The 20,338-nt window shown below is 40.1% G+C and overlaps 1 protein-coding gene across 2 annotated transcripts in view; it reads right to left on the bottom strand.

Annotated features, from left to right (window-relative positions):
• ADAMTS17 (ADAM metallopeptidase with thrombospondin type 1 motif 17) overlaps positions 1 to 20,338 on the bottom strand; it is a 366,835-nt gene that overhangs the window by 76,794 nt on the left and 269,703 nt on the right. Inside the window, exons 16-17 of one of the 2 annotated variants that reach the window (XM_081292254.1) lie at positions 19,135 to 19,203; positions 6,215 to 6,295 (exon numbers count right to left, since the gene is read on the bottom strand). In XM_081292254.1, coding sequence (XP_081148380.1) covers positions 6,215 to 6,295; positions 19,135 to 19,203 — 150 coding nt within the window. The remainder of the gene's footprint in view (positions 1 to 6,214; positions 6,296 to 19,134; positions 19,204 to 20,338) is intronic. The other variant, XM_081292253.1, reaches the window with a different exon arrangement.

Below are 20,338 nucleotides of genomic sequence, written 5' to 3'. Positions count from 1 at the left end.
CTGCCAGTCCCTCACCCTATTCTGAGGGTTTCCTGGTGGGGGCTAAAGACAGACAGCTCCTGCTTTCAGGGAGCTGACAGTACAGAAGGAGGCAGAAAACAGGTCAATGGAATGTGTCCGTCCTAACACAGAAGCATGTCCAAGGTCAGCAATGCATGGGGCCAGAAGCGTTGGAAGAATCACCTGCTGCAGTCTGGCTGGGCGCCATCCCGACTCAGCTGTGGCTCTCAACAATCACCCTTTGCCCGAGCCTGTCAGACCAGAAGGGGGAAGAGGTACCAGAGAGTGTGGCAGGCCTGAGGAGGAGGCCTTGCTCCTGACACCCAGAGGCCACCAAGGGTTTCCCCAAGATCAGCTCCTACAGCAGGGGAGCTGAGGGGTGAAGCAAACGCAGGGGAAAGGGATGTCTCTCCAGAAGTCTGGCCAGGAAAAGGAGGCAAGCAATGGAGGGCAGCTATACAAGGAGGGAGGGGTCACTGCTGTGAGAGGAGCAGAGGACGCTGAACACAGGAGTCAGGCAGAGGAGCAAAATACCTCTTTGAAGCTGTGTGCTGCTCAAGACCATGCCTGGCCCACCCTGGGAATCCCAGTGCCAGAAGCTGGGGCAGCAGCTCTGCTGCTTGCCTGGACCAACTTCTTAACCCAGCTGATCCTGCATTCATCGATGGTCACCCACATTCACTGGCCAGTGCTGGACTTCCTGCCCTGGCCCAGGCCTTGAGTGTAGAATCCTGGCCCTGACCTGTTCCTGTTTTATGGCCATTTTGAACACCTAGTATACTTATTACCCAGCATCTGTTTCTCTCCCTTCAAGGGAAACTCAAAGTTTCCCTTGGGAATATGTTTTCTCTCTAGTCACGTGAGGCTGATTCTTAACTGCACCCCAGCTCCAAGTATGGGCCATCACCCAGCCCTGGTCAGCAGGACTTCTGTGCAAGTTGGAGAGAAGCAGCTTTCTTTCCATAGGTTGCCTATGGACTCAACGTAAGCCTGGATCTGCCACTACATGGGAAGAGGCCCCCAGAGAGGATGGGGTACCAGGATGGAGACTATTTCCTATGACATGACTACACGTCCCTGGATCCACCAGTACCTGAAGCAAATGCTCAGCAACTGAGAAATGGTTTGGCTTTCACATGCGTGTTTTGGAGGTTGGTTCTAAAATAATACTAATCGTAATGAGAGCAGAACAGGTGGAGAAAGAAAAATCACTGTAGTGAATTCCTAGCAATCACTTAGTACTCCTTGAGACATAGAAGGCCTGGCACACTCTCATTATTCCATACTCTCTCCTCTGGGCCTCGGCTCCCGCCCCAACAGTATCCTCCTGACAAGGCAGCTCTTTTCTGTTAGCTTTGTGTGCATATGTTCCTCAGCCCTTTTGGTAAAATGCTTTAAAGTGACTTATTGACTTGGAGAATTAAAATTACCCCACTTCATGCCAAAAGTCAAACATCTGCGAGGTCAAGAGTGGGAAGGGCTGGAAAAGGGCAGAGAGGGGCACACCTGGAGACAATTAGAAAACCATTTCTGGGACACCGCACAGAGGCATGAGGCTGGTAGGGGGAAGCCCACTCCTTCCATGAAAGGCGTGGCTGTGGGGGAGACAGGGCAGCAGCAGCAGCCACAAGGGGAAAAGATGGAGGTGGAACCTGCGTGGACCTGTGCCTTAGCCCTTTGAGCACAGACCAGGTCTTGCCTGCCCAAAGGGGGTGGGCAGAAGAGACATTTCAGGAGGTGGTCTACAGGGATGGGAGAAGCCACAAGTGTCTGGGTGGAGTCTGCAAATCGAGGAGTGAGACATGAAGGAGCCAGCCTATGGCTAATGGGATATCCTGGGGTATACCTTGGCCACTGATGGAGAAGGACAGAGTGAAATCTGGCTCTCTGGAGAAAATAGTCCCATGAAAACGCATGCTGCTACCAGATACGTAAATATCTTCACTCAGGAGTTCTGGTTATTCAATTGCCATTGGTGAACAGGAAGAGACCTTCACTGTTAACTCTCACAAGCCACCTGAAGCTCTGAAGATGACACTCTGCTTTGGAGGTGCTGATTGGCAGCTGCGGAGCTGGGGAAATCGCAACTCTTACATTTTCTGAAAGAAGGAAATCTGTACACTCAAGGACTGATAATGTAGTCCACTTGGCCCCACCACCCCAACAAAGAGCTGACAACTCTTCCCTCAAGACTGTTGCTATTGATGACACTTGCTCATTCATTTCTCACTGGAAGGAAAGCAGGCAGAGTCAAAAGTAGGAAGTCGGCAGCTCCAAGAGATATAGAGATCACTTCCAACCCTTTCAGTGGGAGTAACTTAGTCAGCAAGATGTAAAATTTGCAAGTTCCTGTGGTCCGTACTGAAAAATCAGAACTTTCCACTAAAATCAAGAATTCGGTGCCTGACATTATTTCAGAAGGGTGAGACTTCAGTCTCAGAATCTGTTGGGATGTCAAGATTACTCATAACAGTGAACAAACAGGTCCAATGTGGAGTTCAATGGTGCAATGACTTGGTGAACTCTCACCTCCTGTACCCTTGTGCAATAGCGAGGGCTGCTCTCCTTCCTTCTGTGAGCTGTGCAGAGCAGGCTTGGTTATGCTTTCAAGGCACCTCTATTTGTGAGTCCCTTCCAAGGCCTTGTGCATAATGTGTCCTTTTTCTTTTCTTTTTGTACTAGGGATCGAATCCTCCAGCACTTAATCACTAAGCCACATCTCTAGCCAGTTTTTTTTTTTTAATTTTTAATTTTGAAATAGGGTCTCACTAAGTTGCTGAGCCTGGCTTTGAACTTGCTATCCTCCTGCCTCAGCCTACAGGCATGAACCACAGAATCCAGCAAGCATCCTTTTTCTTAAAGAAGACCCCCCACTTTAAATAAACTCGAGGTTCTACAATTTCCTGCCCCTCTCAATCCTTAGAGCCAAGTCTCCTTTGTCTGAAAGCACTTGAAATGCAATTAGTTTGCATTTGCAATCAGAATTTGGGGATCCAGAATAGACTCAACAGGGGTAATCAAGATGATTACAGATGCTTTTTTTTTTTGAGAGAGAGAGAGAGAGAGAGAGAGAGAGAGAATTTTTTAATATTTATTTTTAGTTTTCGGTGGATCCAACATCTTTATTTTATTTTTATGTGGTGCTGAGGATCAAACCCAATGCCCTGTGCATGCCAGGCAAGCGCGCTACCACTTGAACCATGTCCCCAGCCTAAGAGATGCTTTTATATTGCAGGCAAGCAACAGAGTTCAGAACAAAGGCAATTCCTCTGGCCACTTGATTATATTTGCTAAGTCTGAAGTTCTGATTTGCTGGGGAGATTTCTCCTTGCTGCTTCTACCTAGGCCAGAGGTTAGATGTTTTAAACCACTGTCCAAAAAAAAAAAAAAAAAAATAAGAGTGCATGCTTTTGTGGATATTGCTCAGAAGCGTCTCAATGATTGGAAAGACTTTTATGGGGTACCATAAGGGTGGGATTCACACTTTCCCTTGAGACTATGGCTGAACAAAACCCTCTAAATGGCTGAGAATGCAAGGTCAAATGCTGAATGACAGGTCGTTTGGGGGCTCTTCTTCTTGGTAGACATTTATGCATCATTCCTGGATTTCCAGGCTCTACAGGGGAAGACAGTGAGTCATACTAGGGAGTAAGGAGGGAGCATTCCTCACGGGATGCCCCAATAGAGCTGGCTGCTGGCAGATGTGAACACCCAACCTACCCACATGACCTCCCTTGGCACCACACTGTGAAGAAGCTGGGGTGGTTCTCTCTTTGCTTCTCTCCCTCCGGAATTCAACTGGAAGACCTGACCCACGGCCAACCTACTTCTAATCCTGGCATCCAGTCAGCTCCAGCTCCTTTTATTTCTACTCAGAGTTCTGCCAGCTCTGTTCCTAGCTATGGATACAAACTGCAGAGGCATTTCCTGTTCCAGGTGGTTTTGAGCAGAAAGCCAGCAAGTGTGGGTTGAAGGTAGGTGGGGTAAAATTCTTCAGGAACTGCTCCCAGCAAATATGAGAGTAATTCAAAGTTATACTGGGTAACTTCCAAAGCACCCGGCCCCAAGTGGAAACAAGGCTTGTTGGAACGAACTAAGTTTAGAAACATAACCAGCATGGACCACCTTCGGGCTTGCTCTTGTCCACGTGCCAGGCCCCAGAATATTGGGATTATGATTTTTTTTTTGGATAAGATAAGGGGACCAAGGCTGACTCCAAGCTCCCAAGGAGGTATAGGGCTTCTGGGGAGCTAAATTGTTCAGAGACATTTAAACCAATGTCCTTGGGATCGAGACTGGCTTCTCTGAAGTGCACACAACGAAGTAGTAACTATGTACAGGCTTATCATGTATTTTTCAAGGAAAATGCTTTTCCATGGGTCAATTTCTGGTCCTGATTGGACACCACTGAGAAATTCTGAGAGGCTTCATGGGTTGCAGTGAACTCAGAGGAAAGGAGGAATTTGGACACACTATTAAGCCTCTTGGAACTTCAGTTTGCAACTCTATAGCACATTTATTGGGATTAGGAATCAGGCCTCTAAGGCACATCTTGGCTCAGTGATTGGGAGCCACTATTATGGGTGTCACTGTTCCTATTTGCATGTGTGGTCCATAGGCTTCTGAAGTTAACAGGGGCAGTTATGAGAGCTAGCCATTCTGGGCAGCATCCACCTGTTGTTACTTGGTGAGTTTCAGTAAAGAGTTTATTTTTACTCTAGAACTTAAAAGGATTCTGATCCCCTTCTGTTATTCTTATACTGCCACAGAAAACCTTTTTTGTTTTCTCCAGGCATTTGGGACTGGGGTCAGGCAGAGGAATGGTGTTGGAAAATCTCAGAAGCCAGAATCTGAGGCCACAGCACTTATATGCAGGGACTCCTGCTGGTGCTTTACAGAAGAACCAACAGGTTGACCTCAGAATTGGGTTAGATCTTAGAATAACCAGATTATGATTTTGTGAATAAGGATAAAAGATGACCTCAGCCTCCTGTGGAGGTCCAGTGTCCCTTGAGAGCAGAAATGTCATTCCAGATAAGAATAGTACATCCCCAATGCACCAAATGGGTTACTGTAATTTAACCCAAAGAGTTTGAAACCACAGAAATCAAGCCTTTTTTTTTCTTTTGTTTTCTGTTTGAATCTCAAACAGTAACTTGCAACACAGGTTGAGAGATTATGATATAAAGGGAGCTTTGAAGAGAGGACCCTGGGTTAGAAGATCAGCTACCTCTAGTTTGAAATTGAACCCAATCCAGGAACATGGGATTGGAACTGGCAAATGAACATGGTGGTAGTATTTCTATCCCAGTGAACCAAGTGCAGGGGCAGTCTCTGGGTGCACTCCTGCCTGTGGCCCACCTCCAAAGAGCCCAGCCCTTCTCCTTCTGCCCACCTAACGAAACTGGATCAACTTCACCAATGTTGGCATCAGAAGCCCCATCACCTAGGTGCAGTAAAGAACACTCACGGTTCAACTCAATGCTCCAACCATCCTGGTTCTTGAGGACCAGGCTGACCTTTGCTGGGGTCAATGGTGAGGCTGGAGATTAAACCTAGGACACATTCTCCGTATGAGTAAAGGCTTCGCTCAGTGATTCTTCTTAAGTTTTTAGGCTTTAACCATGGTCCTACAGAATGTAACAAAGGCCAGCCGGGAATGGAATCCCATTCTGTGCAGAGATATAGGTACTTGTGCGGGAAGTCAATGGAGTTGGTGTTGGGGAATTTGGGGCACACAGAACTAAGTAAAAAAAAAAACATATTATTCTATATTTCTATTCAATTTATGGTTGTTGCTCTTTTCCCAGCACATAGGCCATCCCCAGAACCATGGACAGTCTGCAAGCACTTCCTATAAGTTGGGCGCTGGATGCAAGCTGCTTAGGTTCATGTTGGATAGGGCTCTCCTGGGGTGACTTTGGGAACTGATGCTACCCCAGGGAGTTACAGGTTCCTTTACTCTTCTGTCATCATTTTCCTTCTTGTTCAAAGCTTAGTGCTTCTGATTCCATCCCCCATGATCCATATTTGGCTGCACGTTAGCCAAAATGATCGAACTATTTTGTCCCTTTTGAGTACTTTTGAGTACTCGGGTCATTACAACTAAAGGTCAGGTGTCAAGTTAGGGTTGACGGGGAATCAAATTTAGTAGACTAACCATCAAAAACAATTCTCAGAACATAAATTGTGAATTAAATCATTTTTGCTTTACCCAGAAAACTGTGAGCCGGTTTATCTTCCACCACCCGGATCCTCCGAGCTCCAGCAGGAATGACGGCAGCTTCGATATAACCTGTGGCAATCAATGAATGACAGACAAGTGAACCACACCTCCATCCTGGACCAAGTGCCTACACAGCATCCCCCACCCAAATCCACTCTATCACATCCCATGTGGTGGATTCAGAGACTGCAGGTTGGAACCTCAGAAATCAACGCAGACAACTAATGTGCCATGTTCTCTCTTCTACAGCCAGACCTCTTGTCCATCCAGTTTGCAGAAAGTGCCAGCTGTATGTGACATAGGTTGAACTGAAACTCCTCTCCCTTGAATTTATATGTTGAAGTCCTCACTTCCAGTACCTGAAAGTGTGACATCATTTGCAAACAGGACAATTGCAGATGTACTCAGTTAAAATGAGGTTAGGGTGAGTCTTTAATCCAATATTACAAAAGATTTTTTTTTTAAAGGAGAAATCTGAACACAGCCATGCATACAGAAGACACCATGAGAACATGAAGGCAAGATCAGGTGGTGCTTCTTTAAGCCAGGAATGCAAGGTGCCAGCAAACCACCAGGAGCTAGGAGAAAGGCCTGGAACAGATTCTTCCCTGCAGGCTCAGAAGGACTCAACCTTGCCAACACTGTGATCTCACATTCCCCAGCCTCTGGAATGATGAGTCAACAGTTGGTTGTTTATGCCACCTGGTTTGTAGCCCTTTGTTACAACAGCCCCAGCAAACGAGTACAGCCTGGAATTTCTCATGAATTACACCTCTCTGGTGAGTAGGTGAGGAGGACCCTAGAGTGGGAGCTGCCCATGCTCTGACTGTGCTGGGTGCCCAGAGGGGAGGTATCATGAGGATTCAGGGAGGAAATGACTGAGGCTGCCAGGGCAGAAGTCAGCAACTGGTTAATGCCTCGTTAACTCAGCAACTGAATCAATAAATGAGCTCAACATGACACTGAGATTCTTAAATGCGGCTACTAATCATTAAAATTTTTTTTTTTCATTTGCTTCAGCAAATGAGATGAGGAGCTCAGTTTAGATCATGAATCCTATCCCTGTGGTTCCCAAATGCAATCATCAGAATCAGCAGAGGAGTTTAACCTCCACAAAAAATTAGAGATGTCTCAGCCCAGCTCCATAGATTGTGGAAATATCTAACCCAAGGGGTTTATTCATTTATTAATTTTCCCATACTGAAGTGGCTTTATTTTTATTGTAAAAATAGTACATGACAATTCAAACAACATAAGGCATAAATCAAAATCTACCTATACCACATTACACTAAGAAAATCACCTCTAAGTAAGTAATATTTTGGAGTTTGATCATTTTTCAGCATCTCTTGGTGCATATAAACACATTATTTTATGTAAATTGGGTATTATGTGTGCTTTTAAGACACCAGGAAAACTTTAAAATACAGTCATGTGCTATATGAACTTTTATGTAAAACTAAGCCAGTGCCATGTTTATAAAATAATAATAGTAACTTTTTTTTTGTTGTACTGGGGCTTGAACTCAGGCGTGCTTTATCACTGAGCTACATCCTCAGTCCATTTTTTACTTATTTTTTGAGACAGGGTCTCACTAAGTTGCCGAGACTGGCCTCAAACTTATGATCCTTCTGCCTCAGCCTCCCCAGTTACTAGAAATAAAGGCATGTGCCACCGCTCCCAGCTAATAGTATCTTTATGAAAGACACCAACCCACACATAGTCTATGCTGTGGGAAATGTGATTACAATATACCTGCTCTGAAGTCTTTGTAATATCTGGGAGAAACACAATATGATGACCTTGGTAATACACAAAAACACTGGGCTGGCTTCCATATCTCAGCACTCTAGATCAAGAGAGAACTTTCTTTAATCTCACAAGTGACGGGGGTCACATTCTTACGGTGAACCATCTTTTCAATAGGAAGTGCTCCCACATGTGTTAAATGTTACTGGTGGGAATGTACATCCTCATTCTGTTTCTGATTACAGTAGGAATACTTATATTATTTTTTCATTTGACTATAAAGTGGGTTTAGTGTTATCTATAAGGGAACATAGAATGTAAAACATAATGTTTCACATCTAACATGCATTGTGTATAATAAAATTGTATGATGGAAGTATACATGTATTACCATAATAAGAGTTTTATTAGGAATGTAGGTTGAATTTTGTCATATGCTTTTTCTATATCCAAGTGAAATATTATTTTATTTTCCTCTTACTGTTAATAGTACAATTCTATGTTCATATTTTCTATTTAGCATATTTCCTAATAACAAAATAACTTCATACTCCTAGAATAAACCTTACTAGATCCTAATGTTTTTAATATGCTGCTGAATTTTGTTATTTTAAAAACTAATATTCATATTATTCTATTTATTTTGCAACATCATTTGTAAGAATGGTTGGCAATTGTGTGTATGCTTTCTTTATTGAATTGAATTTTAGTATTGGTATTCATCATCCTGTTTGATTTAAGAACAATTATCATTTTGGTACTTGTGCTTGAACACAGGAACACTTCTCCACCGAGCCATATTCCCAGCCATTTTTAGTTTTTATTTTGAGACAGGATCTCACTAAGTTGCTTTGGGCCTTGCCAAGTTGCCCAGGCCAGTCTTAACTTGTGATCCTCCTGCCTTGGTTTCCTGAGTTGCTAAGAATACAGGCGTGCACCACTGTGCCTTGCTTATTCTTGATTTAATAAAAAGTGTTTTCTGTGCTTCTTCTGAGATAGTTTATCTGCATTTGATTTTCAATTTTATGTACACATAAATCACAGTTGGTTATTAAGATTTTTCAATTGCTTATTTCAAATCAGTTTTAAACTTTTTTTAAGAGAGAGAGAATTTTTTAAATATCTTTTTTTTTTTTTTTTTTTTTTTTTTTTTTTTTTTTAGTTTTCGGTGGACACAACATCTTTTATTTTTTTATGTGGTGCTGAGGATGGAACCCAGTGCCCCGCGCATGCCAGGCGAGCGCGCTACCGCTTGAGCCACATCCCCAGCCCCCAGTTTTAAACTTATTTGCAGAATTGAACAAAGTAATCTCTTATGATACACTAATTTCCTATTGTTTATGTCCCTATTTTTTATAATTTTACATATTTGTATTCTCCTACTTTCTCTTTTGTTCACCAGAGGATCAAACAGCAGATAAATATACTATTTAGTTCACTCCTTCATCCTCTCCCCCACTGATACGTTTTAGTTATTTTTTATTTCAATGTTTCTCTGTAAACCTTCATATTTATATTTCTATTTTGTGACTTATGAGCTGTAAGTGAAATTTGTTAGTCGTTAAATATTTAAAAATGAGAAAATCAGCATAATACACTGCACTCCACTTTCACCCCATTTCAAATTTCATTACATCATTTCTATGTTGTATTAGTGGATGAAATCTATCTTTGGCTTTCTAAGGCAACTTCCATAGTTGCTCTAGTCTTAGTTCTAAGGATGAATTTATGTTCATTATGTGTCCTTTTGCCAATTTCTCTGACAAATTCTTGCTTGTCCAAGTTTGTTCCCTTTGAGATAGGCTTGTGGAAATTATATTTTCTTAAATGTAATATATTAAAAGATTATGGTTCATTGACTTTCTACTTGAGTGTCAGTTTGGCTGGTATAAATTTTGGGGTCATACTTTCTCTGAGGCTTTTACAGAAATTGCTTCCCTGAATGTGATGTGGTGAAGTCTAAGGACAATCGGATACTTCTGCATTATTATTCACTTAAAATTTAGATGGGATGCTCCAGGGATTCTTACTTTGCAAGTCTAATAAGCTTTAGGCTATTCACAGTTTGAGATCAACTTTTCCTGGGATACAAAGCTGTATTATTAGAACAGTCACCTTTCAGTGTCTGTGAGGAATCGGTTACAGGATCCCCTTAGGGATACCAAAACCTGTGAACGTTCCACCTGTCATAGAAAATGGCATAGTGTTTGCATATAACCTATCATTATCCTCCCACATACTTTAAATAATCTCTGGATGACTTATAATATTTAAATATGATATAAATCCTCTATGGATAGTTGTTATATTGTTTAAGGAATATTGACAAAAAATGTCTGCTCATGTTTAATAGAGATTTAATTTTTAAAAAATATTTTCAATCCATACCTGGTTGAATGTGCAGATACAGAAATGGTGGATAGGAAGGACCAAGTGCATACTTAATTTGTTTTCTGATTTCTTCTTTTTCGGGGGTGGGCATCAAATTTATACATCTTTTCTGCCCTGTTTCTTCCACAGTGTTCATTATATCCCTGATTCTCTGGACTCTCCCTTCTTTTCCATTTTGCTGTGCTTGCTCTTCCCAGTCAGATCCTCTGTGCTTTCCATGGTGTTCTGCAGGGTCGATTTTCTCTGCACTCACATGGACTTGGTTTCTGCGACAGATTCATGAGCTTCTTCCATTTCTTTCCTCAACTCTGTCAGGTCGTATTTCATCTCCCACCGCTGCTGGATGGTATCCCTTTGTCTTCCTTGAGGTCTTGTATCTTACTTACAAGTTCTTATTTTATTGAGGTTATGGTTTAATCAATTTTAAAAATTTATGTCATACATTTGGTTATAATTTTCATCTTTTCCTTGGTCACCTTTTGCTGGTCTATTTTAAATGTCATTTTTTCTTGTACTTTTTATCTTCTACTGATTACAGTGTATTATATCGATTACAGTGTATTATATAGATCCTGTGCTGGTTCTCTTTAAAATTTTATTAACAATTCTTTTTTTTTCTTTTTTGTGGTGCTGGGTATTGAACTCAAGGCTTTATGCATGCGAGGCAAGCACTCTACCAACTGAGCTACATCCCCAACTGTTTACTACCAATTTTTAAGTGAGAAAAGTTCTGATTGTACCTCTACTTGCACTAAATAGTTTTGTGTGATCAGGAGGGACAGGACAGTGCTGGGGGATAATAGGACTTTTTCCTGCTTTATAGTTAAGTTTATTTGAAAATAGTTTTGTGTATATTAGTGAGTTCATTTCATTTTTAAACAACTCATTTTAAATTTACACAAAATATACAAGAGCTTATTTCTCATTATAAGGATTTAAAGAGTATAGCAAGTCTCAAGTCTGCTTAATCCCACTCTTCTTCCTGCTGGAAACACCATTAGTTTGATGCATATTCATCTGCACTTACTATTTACACATTTACCTACACAAATACAAATATTTTGTGTAATATTTATATGTCTATAATTTACATAAATGTTAGGAGTAATATTCTAACTTAACATTGTATTATGTGGCATTGCTATTTCTAAAATGTGATAAATCTTAGAGAACATATAATTCTACTTCATCTTTTTCTTTTGGTTTAAATTGGTAGGCAGTTTATGTATCTAATCACTTGATATATATTCTGGTTATCAAATTTTTGCTGTTAGGAACAATGCTGTATCATGTATAAATATGTATATAAAACCATCAACTATATGCTACCTTAATTGAGCAACATATAAAAAGTATTATGAAATATCTGAAAGGTTTGTGCATCGAAGACACTACACATTGTTGAGAGGTATTAAGTTCATGAATTAAAAGATTTAATAATAGGAATACTTCACAAACCGAATTCTGACCAAATATGATTTATCCCAGGAATGCAAGGTTGTTTTAACATATAGCAGTCAGTGTCCTCCACCAAATATATATGGGACATGAACCATATGATTTATCTTAATAGATGCAAAGAAAGTATATGACAAAATTTGGCACCCTTTTATGATTTAAAAAAAATTCACAAGTGAGGAATAAGCCAGCACAGTGGTGCAACCCACAATATAAGGGAGGTTCAGCCTAGGCAACATAGCAAGACCCTGTTGCAAAGAAACAAAACAAAAAGTTAGAAATAGGAGGAAACACCCTTAACCTGATAAAGGGCATCTATGAAAAACCCAGAGCTAATATCACACTTCCTGCTGAAATTATGAATGCTTTTCCCCTAAGATTAGGAGCAAGAAAAGGATGCTTTTACATCTACTCAACATTGTATTGGAAATTATATCTAGAGCAACTAAGAAAGAAAAATAAACAAAGGGCATACAGGTGGGAATAAGAGAAGTAAAATTATCTCTATTTTCAGATGCTAACATTATTATTGTTGTTGTTATTTTTTTGCAGTACTGAGATTAAACCCAGGTCATGCTCTACCATGGAGCTATGTTACCATCTGTTTTTTTTTTTGTTTGATTATTTGTTTTTTATTGATAAAGGTTCTTGAGAAGTGGCTGAGGCTGAACTTGAACTTGCAGTCCTCCTGCTTCAGTCTCCTTGTTGGGATTACAGGCATGCACCACTCTATCCAGTTTAGATGCCAACATATTATATTCATATTATATGCAAAAGTCCTAAAGAATACACTAAAATTCACTATTAGAACTGGTATAAAAGGTTGCAAGATATGGACCAATATATAAAATTAACTGTATTTAAATATATCAGCAATGAGCAATTGGAAAATGAAAATAAGAAAATAGCTTGATTTAAGTAGCACAAAAATCAAATATTAAGGAATAAATTGAAGAAATATCTAAAAGGTTTGTACATTGAAGACTACACCACCAAGAGTATGGTTATGAGAGTTATTTTGGAAAAACCTAAATAAATGCAAGGGCATCCTATGTTCATGAATTAAAAGATTTAATAATAGGAATACTTATCAAACTCATCTACAGATTTAATATAATCTCTATCAAAATCCTGACTGGTTTGTTTGCTTGTTTGCCAAAAATGACAAGCTGATCGCCAAAATTCATATGGAAATGCAAGAGTCCCAAAAGAGTTAAAATAATGTTTTAAAAGAAGTGGAAGCATGCACACTTCCTGACTTCAAAACTTTCTAGTACACTTTTGATAGTAATCAAGATAGTGTGGTACTGGCATAAGAAGAGAGATTTCTATCAGTGGAATATAATCTAGAGCCCTCACATCATTTGTTGATTTATTGAAACAAAGTTTCTAAGAATGGGGAAAAGAATAGCTTTTTCAACATTGTTGGCACAAGGAGATATTCATATATGTAAGAAAAAATTACACTGACTCCCATCTCAGACCATAACCACCACCTACAAATTGACTCAAAATGCATCAATGATCTAAATGAAAGAAGCTAAAACTATAAAACTCTTAGAGAAGAAAACATAGGAATAAATCTTTGTAACCTTGAATTAGACAATGATTTCTTAGATATTAGCAAAAGCACAAGCAACAAAAGAAAAGTAGATCTTGAATTATATCAAAAATTTAAAACTTTGTGCTTCAAAAGTCACCATCAGGAAAGTATGATGCTAACTTATATACTGGGAGAAAATATTTAAAAATTGCTTATCTCATAAAAGATCTGTGTCCAGAATATATAAATACAGCTTACAACTCAATAAGAGAATGATAAATAAACCAATTTTAAAATAGGCCAAAGACTTTAACAGATATTTCCCCAAAGAAAAACATACATGGCCAATAAGCATGTGAAAATATATTCAGCATCATTAGTTATGAGGGAAATAAATCAAAACAACAATGAAATATCATTTCATACCCACTACTATGGCTTCAGGGGGAAAAAAGAAGATGTGCTGGAAAGAAGGTAGAAAAACTGGAATCCTCATTCATTGCTACTAGGAATGTAAAATGGTGCAGCATTTTGGAAGAATTTGACATTTTCTCAAACAAACAAAAAACCAACACAGAATTACTATATGACCCACTTATTCCACTCCTAGGCCTATATACACAAGGGAAATAAAAACATAGCTCACATAATATCTTATACACAAAAGTTTAAACAGCATTATTCATAAAAGCCCAAAATGTGGAAACTCAAATGTCCAGCAACTGATAAATGTATCATAAAATGTGGTTATCCAAATAATGGAATAGTATTTGGTAATATAAAGAATGAATGCTGATATATGCTACAACATGGATGAATCTTGAAAATATTATGCAGAATTAAAGAAGCTAATCCTAGAGGTTTGACACATATTTTATGGTTCTATTTATATGAAATGTTCAGAATAGGAAAAATATTGACACAGAAATTAGTTGCTTAGTACTAAAGTAAGAGGGAAATAAGGAATGGCCACTAATGAGCATGATTATGATGATGGTTGCAGATTTTGTGCCTGTACTAAAACACACTGAATTGTACACTTCAAAGGGGTAAATTTTATGGTATATGATTTATACTCTCCTAAAATGCCCCAAATTTAAAAAGAATATTGCAATAAACAACTTTGAACGTGTCTTCTTGTGCATGCATGCATGTATACATATATATGCACATATATGTGTGTATGTATGTATATGTTTGTACATATGTGTGTATAGGTGTGTATATGAGTATGTGTTAGATATACATTATATATGTTTTTCCAGGTTAGCTATTGTGAGAATCACTGATTTTAACATACATGAAGTTTAAATATTAAATGTACTGTTAAGTTGACCTTCAATGGCTTTGTGAATATATAAGCCAACCAATATTATATGAGAGTACATGTTTATTCATGACTTTTAAATACTTGAAATCATTGATCCTTTTAATATCTGCTATCCAATAGGCAAATTCTGTGACACCTATTTAATTTGCATTTCCCCAGTCACCAATAAGGCTCAGCATCTGATATACTTCTTGACCATTTGCATTTTCTCTTTAGTTAATGGCCCTGTTTATTACATTTGCCCACTTTTTTTTTTTAAAGAGAGAGTGAGAGATGGGGGGGGAGAGAGAGAGAGAGAGAGAGAGAGAGAGAGAGAGAGAGAGAGAGAGAGAGAGAGAATTTTTAATATTTATTTTTTAGTTCTCGGCGGACACAACATCTTTGTTGGTATGTGGTGCTGAGGATTGAACCCGGGCTGCACGCATGCCAGGTGAGCGCGCTACCGCTTGAGCCACGTCCCCAGCCCAACATTTGCCCACTTTTACCATCGTTTTGTTACTTAATTGACAAGCAGGAAGTTTAAAATTTTATTTCAATATGTAGTTGATATATTTCGGACTCAACTTCTTATTAGACATGTTGCAAACATTTCTCCCCAGTCTATCATTTATTGTTTGTTGTTTACGGTACCTTTTATTGCATCGTTTTAATCTGATGGTCACATTTAGAATTTTTGAAATCTTTTTGTTCAGATTGCTTCTTCTCATGGCATCTGGTTCTTATTTTATGGTTACACTAGCATCTTAAATCTTTCCAATAAAATGATTAATTTTACAAAGTTATGAGAGATTTTTGAACTTCTATTATTTAACATATCCTGTATTTTGTCAGGGGTCATTTTTTGTTTATCTTGGTGTTTCCCATCTGTGTTGCAGACTGTCTTTCCAGAAAAAGCCCAGCAAAGGGTTGTCCATGTAGATGGGTGAAGTTTGCTGAATGTCAGGATTGGCTTTCAGCTGGAGGACGGGAAGCTGTATTACATGCTGGTGACCAAAATATCATAAGGCAAAGAAGTCTGCTTCAGGTACTGTGTCACAATGCTAGTCACTAAATACTTACAGGTTTCTCTCTGGAAACATGATAGGAATACACTTCCCATCCCCTTAGACCCGTGTGGCCCTGTGACTTTGAACATATATGAGTGAAAGTGGCATGTCACTTCCATATAATAGCTTTAATGGCTTCTGGGCCTGGTTTTCCACATTTCGTGTCTTCTGCCATGATGATCATGGCCATCAGGTGAATAGATCCGGTCTCTGCCAGCCAAGGTGATCACAATATGTGAAGCCTCGTGCCAACTCACAGTGGGCAGACAGATGAGCAAGAAACAAACTGCCATCTTAAGCACTGAGATGTGCAAGGCTTCTGGACAGTGCTGTTGGTTTGCTTGTCTATTCCAACAACAACAACAAAAAAAAAACACACTGATTCTGATTCCTCATATGTGAGCTTCCATCTGAGATGTCTTTGTTCTCCTTAGAATTTTAAAATATTTCTTTTGCATTCATTTTCAGGTGATCTTGGAAAGGGAAATACACTTGTGTTTGATCAGACATCTGGAACGGAAAGTCCGCCGGTATGCTTCAGTCTTGACAGCAAATGCCTTGGTGTTGCTATAGTTCCATCTCCAGATGTCCACAAATAAATGTTCTACTTGATACTAGAGAGACTTCACAAATGTAAACACAGTCCTGTTGGAGGGCAGCACTTGCTCAATTTTTGTTCCCTGATCTATCCTGATCCCCAAGCAGGAAGACTTTACCCAACAATGTTGTCCCCCAAGCATGACCCCTCCCAATGCATCAACATTGGGAATGACAACACTGATCTGACCAAGTGGCCTGCACACTATCCCTGTGCCACTGAGTCACTGTAATAGGGTAAAGACAGGGGTTTTTGATTAAAAGTTGATTTTGCTCTAGGAATGCTTTCCTTGAAAAAATTGGCCACAAACCCCCACCCCAAACAAAAACAAAACCCAAAACCCTAAAGGCAGCTTTTCAGATGATAGCACTGTATTTTATACCACAAACATCTCTTAGAGAAATCAGTTGCTTTGTGGAATTGGAAGAATGACTGGATTCCAGGCATGTAAGTGTCAAGAACAGAGGATCAAAATGGTTAAAACCTTTTTCAGAGAATTTTCCAACAAAACCACAAAACACACTTGTGACACTATCTGTGGAGCTGAATTATTCTCTGAAGGAAGCTGCTGTTGTGTGGAATCTCCTTCCTATTTTGTGACTAACAAGGCTTGGTGTTAGCATCATCAGTGTGCAGACTGCACTTGAAATGATCAATCTTCTTAATATCTGCTATCCAACAGGTGAAGGTCTAAGGAGATATTGATTAATTAATTTCCCACATTCCAGAGCAAGGTACATTTGCACCTGGTCATATTTACCTTTGGCACGAGTTGTAACATTGAAATGGCATCTGATTTCTGTCTTCACAAGTGCCTCGGATGGAGATGCTGATGCCCAGTAGAAATTTCAGGGCAGAATCACAACCCAAGTGAGGCTCATCCTTGGGTGACCTCTCAGGGTCGGGCAGTCATGGCTGAACATGGGCTCTACTAACCTTGCTTTCTATGATGAATTCTCAACATAGTGGGAACCCATTAAAGAGAAAGTCCCTGAAATAAGGCAGATTTTCTGTCCTTAAGCAAAAAGCTGCCTCTACCTCATGGACCTCTAGCCCTTACTCTCTCAGATTTCAAAATCCACATGGGGTTTGGTATAAAGGTATAAAGAGAAACAGGAAAAAAGAGAGTCCCATCACCAAATCCTCAGGTTTGAAGTCCCATGATGTAGATGCCAGATACCACCACGCTGACCATGCATGAAGCAAGACTGAAAGGGAGGATTTATTCCAAGAATTTAGAAGGCAGATTTACATCTTAGGTGGTGGAGCAAGACTTCATCTTGGAGTCATTTTCCATTCTGGTCTCAGCCACCAAGCAGGAGAACTCTAGGTAAAGGCTATTATTTGGTTTCATGAAGAAGCCATGGGTAAAACTCTGTGCCTTTGCCATTCTCCTAGGAGAATATAGCAGAATATGCCACTTCTGTGGTTAGGGCCTATTGTTCAAAGGCCTGTGAAGTCGTGTTGACCTTTAACTTGTCTCAAATCTACTGAACAATTAATATTACCAGGTGAGGAGCACATCTCCCCATAAAATCATTTTTACCTGAATTTTCCAAGTAGATATGCTTTCAGATGATTTGGGATCATATTTTTCCTTGCTTTTTTTCAGCAGTGTGAACCATATTTGGAAGACAATCATTGAGCTGATAAGGTACTATGACAGCGTAGAGGGGAAACCCTGGCTATGAGTATTGGGATTCTTTCCCCTGCTTCTATCAAATATATGGAAAAAAAAGTTTTTCTTTTACTGTGTATAGGTCAGAAGAAGTTCAGAAAGGCTTTTGTGTAAGTTTATATTTTTCTCTTTTTACAAAAGTTGTTAATGAGAATATAAGTGCGCCTGGACTTAGGAGGAGGTCAAGTCCTGATTAACTCATCATAAAATAAATTGAAAATATATTAGGTAAAAAAATGCATCAAATATACCTAACCTACCGAACCATGCAGCTCAGCCCATAGCACACTGTATGGTGCTGGTTGTTTCTGGGTAGGACCTCGTGGCTGCTTGGAAGCTGTGGCCCACTGCCACTGCCCAGCTTCATTGAAGGGAATCAGACCACACACTGCCAGCCCAGGAAAACATCAAAATTCAAAAAAGTATGGTTTCTACTGAATGCATGCTTCTTTCCCATCACTATGAAGTTGAAAAATCAGGGGCTGAACCACCATAAGTTGGGGACTATCTGTATTCCTATAACTAAAGGTACATGTTGGATATAATTAAAAAGATGCCTTTATTCAAGAATCACGGGAGGCTAGATTGTGCTTTATTTAGTTCGCCACTCAGAATTCAAGGTCAATGTAGATAGGTCAAATCAAGGCCACCGCCTCCACTTCTAGCATGAAAGTCAGGAAGGTATTACCCAGTGTCCCTCTCCAACAGGAAAATACTGTGATAATGGAAACTTCCCTGGGCAGAAAGGTGCCAACTGAGGCTAAATTCTCTAGGCTATTTTAGCGTCTTCTGCCAAAGTTCGAGGTGTGGTCGAGGAGAACAAAAACCTATTCTTGGCATAGTAGGGCCTATTTCTGTCCAGCATCTTGATTCTGTGACTCTATTTTTTAAATTAATCTTTAAATTGATTTTACTTTATAGTTTTTCTTTTTGGCAATCGGTCTTGAACATCAGTTATACGTAAGCGGTTAATGGCCTTTGTGTTTATCCATGGCTTCATGCATGACTCATTGTCATTGGTTCCATCCAGAAAACATTCAGGTATGTAAGCGAAGTGAGAGCCCCACACCAAGCATTTAACCAACAGGACCACACGTAACAACCAAGCATCTTACATGAGAAACACTTGGGAACCGCCTTTGCCATCACACACGTGGACATCTTCTTACAAAGATGGTTCTTGACTGAGAAGAAGAAATAGGTTGCAATTGGCTTATGTGTACATTTTTGAAACTGATCTTGTCATTCTCAACCACAGTGGAAAGAGACCTCTTTATGTGTCCTCGTCATATAACCATGAGATTTCCCCATGGAACTTTCACACCCCACACCTGTGGATGGAGCACAGAAGCTAGCACATGGCAGGGCTCTAAAGCCAATTACTGAATAAACAGGCAACATACCATCTAGCCACACCCAAAAGGGGTGGATCACACCACCCTCTCTCTTAGGAATCTATTATTTGAGAAGATCTTTTTCCTAACAGAGCACAAAGAGGTTCAGAGTCCACAGGGCATCCTGGTTGGTTCTCAGTGGGGCTAGGGTCCAGGTACATCCTGGCTGTCCACACCAGCACCAGTCACCTTTTTAATGCCAAGAAGCACAACAGAATAAAGACAATCACGTCAAAATGACAAGGAACAAAGGGAAAACATCTCACTCCTTCAACTTACTAAGTTTAAATAGCCAAGCTATTTCAGTACCACTAAAGGCCTGAGCATTTTGAAGCTCATCTATCAGAAAGCCAATTTGAGTTGATTCTTTCTGCAGATGATTAGCCAAGGACCTCTTCTGCTCAGGGTTGGGAGAAATGGGCTGGAGGGCAGCAATCACCTGGAAATCCCAACACTGTTTCTCAGACAGGGCACTGAGAGCCTGGATGACACAAAGCTGGAAACCCAGGGCTTTCTGCTTATATGGGGGTGTGACACTCTCCCTGGGTGGGTCCTCCCTGGATTCTCAGCTTGAGAACTTGGGTATGAGGACCACAGGGGAGTTCAGGCAGGGGTCAGGACTTCATATAACTGGGCAAAAATCCTGCCTTTGATTCTTGTTTTATCTCTCTGGTATGGTATTTCTCTTTGATATTCACCCTGAAAAATGATAAGATGTTCCTCCTTTCCTCATTCCTTGGAGCTGGGCAGAGATGAAAGTTTCCTTCCTATCTACACTGACACGATTAATGAATCCACTCAGCTGGAGTCACTAAGATGTTAAATGACCTGGGGACTTTATAGGATCTCTGTGTTCAGTCTCCTAAGAATATGTAATTTTCCTTCAACCTGAAATGTCTTTTCCCCACTCTCTACGTGTCCTTTA

The sequence above is a fragment of the Spermophilus citellus genome (genome assembly GCF_964194105.1).
Source record: "Spermophilus citellus genome assembly, chromosome: 4".
NCBI classification, from domain to species: domain Eukaryota; kingdom Metazoa; phylum Chordata; class Mammalia; order Rodentia; family Sciuridae; genus Spermophilus; species Spermophilus citellus.
The sequence above is the reverse complement of the archived record's forward strand: the minus strand, read 5'-3'. Positions and strand labels throughout refer to the sequence as shown.